The sequence below is a fragment of the Microtus oregoni genome, unplaced genomic scaffold, assembly GCF_018167655.1.
Source record: "Microtus oregoni isolate MIOR12 unplaced genomic scaffold, Mior012 000168F_000, whole genome shotgun sequence".
In the NCBI taxonomy this organism is placed as follows: domain Eukaryota; kingdom Metazoa; phylum Chordata; class Mammalia; order Rodentia; family Cricetidae; genus Microtus; species Microtus oregoni.
In genome coordinates this window covers 5,473-11,296 of record NW_024544823.1, presented here as the reverse complement: position 1 = coordinate 11,296, position 5,824 = coordinate 5,473, and the positions used below count along the sequence as shown (strand labels likewise).

Genomic DNA, 5,824 nt, shown 5'->3' with positions numbered 1-5,824 from the left:
AGTCAACAATCTGCTTCTTGGTGTTTATGTTCTTTTTTTAACCACTGTTCCACATTGTCCTTTTAGGAATGTCCGGCCTTTTCAGCCAAGTAACAAAGTCTTGATAGAATGAAAAACAACTGTTTGTTTTACTTCACTTTCTCCTTCTTGGAAATGCTGGTGATTCCTAAAAGCAACTGACCCTTGCTCCTCTGTGAATGGCCAAAACACACTGAGAGAGGAGGGGCAGAACCTAGAAGGTCCTTAAATCCTGCAGAGGAAGGAGGAGTGGGTTTCTTGTGACAAGACTGGATTACTATAGAGGGTGGTTCCTGCAGCTGAATTACTGTGAGCGCACACACACTGGACTCGGGATTCTCTGGTAAGTGGACAGGGGCATTCAGATCTAACTTCTAACCCTCACCTTCTCTCTTCTCTAAAGAGCTGAGAGATAACAAGATATTGAGGAAGATGCCCAGAAAGAGGGGATCCTCAGTTTAAAGCTGGGGTGCTTTGGTAGAAGGTGGACAGGACTGCCTCATGGATGGTCTTAGCCAATTCCTCAGGTTGAGGTAAACCTAAAGGAAATGATCTGGATATTGATTTCGATAAAAAAAAAACATTTTCAATTGTTTTGGCTTGTCTACATGGCTGTATATAGCTGCTTCAGGTGATAGAATATCTCTACCTTGTGCATGAGGTTGTTGTCTGTAACATTCATCTTGTTTCCCAGTTCAGGGTCAACTATTAAATTCCTTACATTCCAAGGCCCCTGGTCTATGGAGAAGAGGTCTCTCTGCACACTGCTTTTGATGTAGCTGGCTGTGGAAATCTGGGCCTGAAGAATCTTGTCAACTCTGGTCTTCTTTATTGTAAAGCAGGGGTGCTAAGGATCTTCTCTCCATCTTTGAGGAACATGTCAGGATGTGGTGACAGCTGTCATTTAGGTGGGGCATCCTGCTGTAATGATTGCTCTGTCACAGCCTTCTCGTTCCCTCAAATCATACTCAGTGGAAAGACCTTGCAGACAACTGACACATTGGTATATGTTGTTTTTGTTTTTTTTTTTTTTTTCGAGACAGGGTTTCTCTGTAGCTTTGGTGCCTGTCCTGGAACTAGCTTTTGTAGACCAGGCTGACCTCGAACTCCCAGAGATCCGCCTCCCTCTGCCTCCCGAGTGCTGGGATTAAAGGTGTGCACCACCACCGCCCGGCTGACACATTGGTATCTGAACACAAATTCAAGAACAGAGAGAATGAGAGGGGAAAACCTAAAAGATGAGAACAGCTTGTGTGCTTCAGGGACATTCTGTCTGTGTCCTGTGGGTGACTGTCCCCTTCAACAGTAAATCCGGCTATGGAGTTTATGTAATCAGGTTTAGCTGCCCTTTTAGGGCATTCTCTTTACTCACCTCTTCCTGCCCTGTGCCTGCAGTCACTCTGCTATCTCAGGTGCACTGTACAGTGGGAGGATGACAGCAAATGATCCCAGATGAATAGACATTAATGGGCAGCAAGTGCTGTAGAGAGACAGAAACATAGTGAGAGGGTGGTGAAAGACGCAGGCAGGTACACTTTTATATCTCAATGACAACGTCAATGCTAAAGCCTGCCTATTCAAAGCAGAACCTAGAGAAAGGTCATTAAGTTACTAGCCATGTGGCTACTGGGGAAGAGCAATAAAATAAGGAAAGGAAGCAGTGACAAAGTACAAAGTCCTGGAATGAGAAAACAGACTTGAGATACCAGGGTGTCTGGAATTCAGACACCAGATGTCCCAGAAATTGGGATTCTTATGGTACATTTCAGGATTGACATGACGTGATATGACTTCAGTGTCATAACTCTGGCTGTTTGACCATCCATGTTGTTGCAAGAACCATCACAGGAAATATAGCAATGCCCATGACATGCTCAAAGCTGGTCCTGAGGAGGTCTTGAAGAAGATAGTGCAGGCAGAGTTGTCAACTGTGCTTGGATTTGGAAATAGAGATTAAGTCTATGAACTGATTTGGTAGAGGTGAGACAGACAGAGGAGGCTCCAGGGTGACAATGGGGATTGTTGTCTCCTTAACTAACGGTGAGATCCTTGTGCTGCTATTGAGGACTTTAAGGCAGGCTTGTGGAGAATCAAGGGGCAGAAATATGAGATCTGAGCTACCTAAATACCCAACAATCAAACTCATGTCCTTGAATCTGTCAGCAAGTGTATTTACCTGCTGAGCCATCATGATGAACTTGATATTCATTTTCTTGAGACAGGGTCTCAAGTAGCCCAGGCTAGGCTCTAACTCACTGTGTATCAAGGATCGCCTGAACGTACTGAACCTTTTACATCTACTCCATGTGTAGCAGAACTACAGGGATCCAGAAGCGCCTGCATTTGATGAGGTGCTGGGGTTGAACCCAAGGCCTTAGTCATGCAGGGAAAGCTCACTACCAGCTGATCTACATCTCCAGTGCACAGTTAGGTAAGTGATGAGTTGGTGACTTGGAAATATTGTATTGAAGAAAAGGATTTTAACAGTAACAGGAAGAAGTTTTATATTATTCCAAGTTTATATTCTTCATATAGGTGAATTCCAAGTCACGGATAAGACAGAAGGAAGGTAAATCTAGAAAAATTAAAAATTATCTCAACCAAATACAGTAGTTGGGCTTACTGACATATTTTGAAAAATCAATCAAACAGACAAATTAGATTCATGTGATCATTTCAGTCTTCACAATGATTAAACACCGATGTCAATTATTATTGCTTATTTTTCAGTGTGAAAAACTAGATGTGTGTTGATTTAATTTCTATTCATCTGAAGGCACACACTGAAAGAAGTGTGCACAGATGGAGAAAACATCTTGGATTTGATATACAAAATTGCAGTCAGGTTTGATGCAATACAGTTGCATTTGTATTTGTTGTTCCTGAGGCTGGCTAAAGGACCCATGCTGTATTTTATATAATTTTCCCTTACTTTACTTACGTTTTAATTTTTCCATAATAAAGGGTTTAATTGAAAACTAGAAGAAATATGTTTTAATTTCCTTCCTATTGCTTTTATACACACCATGACCAAAAGTATTTTGAAAAAAGAAATTATTTGGGATGGCTTACCCATTCTGATCACAGTCCATTGCTGAGGGAAGTCACAGTAGAAACTCTACAGGAATAGAAGCAAGAACGACGAGAGAATGCTGTTTACTGACTGGCTCCCCATAGTCAGACACTGCTTTCTTACATTACCAAGGACCACCAGCCCAAGGATGGTACCATTCAGATTAGGCTGGGATCTCCCACATCAATCCTAAATCAAGAAAACGTTTCATGGGCATGCCCCAAGCACATTCTGATGGGAGAAATTTTTCAGATGAGATTTTCTACTCCAATAGGACTTAAGCTTTTATCTTGTTGATAAAAAATAATCAGTGCAAAATGTATGGGAACTAGTCAATATCAGAACATAACTAAGGCTTCAGCATGGAGAAGAAACATAGTGCTAAGGACAAAAGCATCTTTGATCTTTTGCAACTTTCTCTCCTTTTCTTCTTTCAGTGACTGCTTTTTAATCATAAACATGGGTCAGTTATTCTCTGATACATCTAAGAATGAGGACAACAGAGATTTGGAGTCCAGCTTCACTAAATATTTTAAGAAGATTAAGACAGAAAACAAAATCCTTTCTCAAGAGACCATCCATTTAATAGAATTTCATCTGAAAAAGGGAAACATTCAAGGGGCAAACTCTGTAATCAATGATGCTTTAAAAAATATTGATAACATCCCAATAAACATTGCTGTGACAGGAGAGTCTGGAGGAGGGAAGTCCAGCTTCATCAATGCCCTGAGGAGGGTTGGACCTGAAGACCAAGGTGCAGCTAAAGAAGGGGTAACCGAAACAACCATGATGAGAACTCCATACAAACACCCCAAAATTCAAACTTTGACTTTTTGGGACCTGCCTGGCATTGGAACTATGAACTTTCCACCAAAAGATTATCTGGAGAAAGTGAAATTCCAAGAGTATGATTTCTTCATTATTGTTTCTGCCACACGTTTTACAAAACTTGAACTAGACCTTGCCAAAGCAATCAGATTCATGAAAAAGAATTACTACTTTGTAAGAACCAAGGTCGACATAGATTTACAAAATGAAAAGGAATCCAAACCACGCACCTTTGACAGAGAAAAGACCCTGCAGCAGATCAGAAACTACTGTGTGAACACCTTTACTCAGAATAACATGAATGCACCACAGATTTTCTTGATTTCTAACAAACATTTATCTGACTATGATTTTCCAGTTCTGATGGACACTCTGATAAAGGATCTTTCTAATCAAAAGCGCCACAATTTTATGCTTTCCTTGCCTAATATTACCGAGGCAGTCATTGACAGAAAGCACAAGTCTATGCAGCAGCATATCTGGTTGGAAGCCTTCAAGGCTGGACTTTTGGCTGCTATTCCTGTAGTGGGCATCCTCACAAATGAGGTAGAGAAACTAAAGGTGAAGTTAAACCACTACCGAGTCCTCTTTGGAGTGGATGATGTATCCCTGGAAGTCATTGCTAAGGACTCTCAAGTGCCTGTCGAACAATTGAAAAAAATCATTAAATCACCTTTTTTGTTAGAAACTAAGAAAGAAGAAACATTAGGAGAAATGTTGTTAAAATATTTGGAGATATTTGCCTCAATTCGTGGTGGGCCCCTTGCTTCAGGTCTTTACTTTAGAAAAACCTTTTACTTAGAATTTCTTTTCCTTGACACAGTGACTGAAGATGCCAAAGTTCTCCTTAGAGAGACATATTCAAAAATATAGTTCAAATTCAACTCATTCACAGCTACTAACAATGACAAAATCAAATGGTTAATGCCAGGAAGTCACTGGATAAATTCCCTCTATGATAGCTTTTTTTTTTTAACACTAGCCAGTCCTCTATCACTATGGGACAAACTAAGGGTAAGAGTCATGTGTGTTAATATGTCAGAACCTGACAACCCCAACTTCAGCACTCTACCTTCCCCCTTGTCTTTCAGCTCCACATGCATACTTGAATACACATGCACAGGCACACACACATACACACATATATGAATGCATGCATGCATACATGCACACACACACAGTGCATAAAGCACTTGCCGTGCCAAGCAGATAGAAGGAGCAGAGATCAATTTACACAACCTGTATAAATGTTGAATGGGTGGGACAGCCACCTTGTACTCCAAACGAAGAATGCAGAAACAGCGGAACCATGGAGCAAGCTGGCTAGCTAGAGCAAGTAAATCTGCAAGCTCTGGTTCAGCTGTCAGACTCTGCCTTGGAAAATGACAGAAAGCATTTGAAGATAAAGCCTAACATAAGGCAGAACTGCCTAGACACATGTGAACACGCATACCATACGAGAGACACATTTTGAATATGAAATAAAATGAAACTCGAGAAGTAAAAAATCTAAAGTCTTACAAACTACTGTTGTGAAATATAAATTGTAAGATGTGCTCAATGTGGGCAACTACATCCACACAAAACTTGAGAGAGTTTAATAAGAAATTCCAAACAGAACAGAGTTGAGCACAGCTTCTTGGTAGTCACATTTTCTTTCCAGTGGGCTCTGTTTGCTGGTGGCAAGCGGGGGGCACAGCGGCTCCTTTAGGAGAGGTCTTCCTGACTTAGCATTGGCAGTGAAGGCTGTTCAGCTTCTTTAGGAGAGGGATTACTTGTTCATACTAGTAGCACAAACAACTCTGGCTCTTTCAGGAGATGGAGCACTTAAATAGGGTATGTGAGCAGCATGTTACAAATTGCTTAACGGTGATATATATGCAGTGAACATTCCTCTGCCATGTT

General features: G+C 41.0%; 1 protein-coding gene across 2 annotated transcripts; it reads left to right on the top strand.

Moving 5' to 3' along the window:
• The first annotated feature begins 313 nt into the window (after positions 1–313).
• Positions 314–4,897, top strand: LOC121445225 (interferon-inducible GTPase 1-like). 2 transcript variants are annotated; one of them, XM_041647251.1, is made up of 2 exons: positions 314–361; positions 3,529–4,897. In XM_041647251.1, exon 2 carries the CDS (start codon positions 3,551–3,553, stop codon positions 4,790–4,792), a length of 1,242 nt encoding a protein of 413 aa, XP_041503185.1. In that variant the 5' UTR covers positions 314–361; positions 3,529–3,550; the 3' UTR covers positions 4,793–4,897. The 2 variants fall into 2 exon arrangements, with proteins under 2 accessions (XP_041503185.1, XP_041503184.1); XM_041647250.1 differs by lacking the exon at positions 314–361 and adding an exon at positions 2,373–2,449.
• Positions 4,898–5,824: the final 927 nt, after the last annotated feature.

Excerpts from the sequence above, each read along its gene's own strand:
- LOC121445225 (XM_041647251.1), top strand. The coding sequence starts at position 3,551 with ATGGGTCAGTTATTCTCTGATACATCTAAGAATGAGGACAACAGAGAT.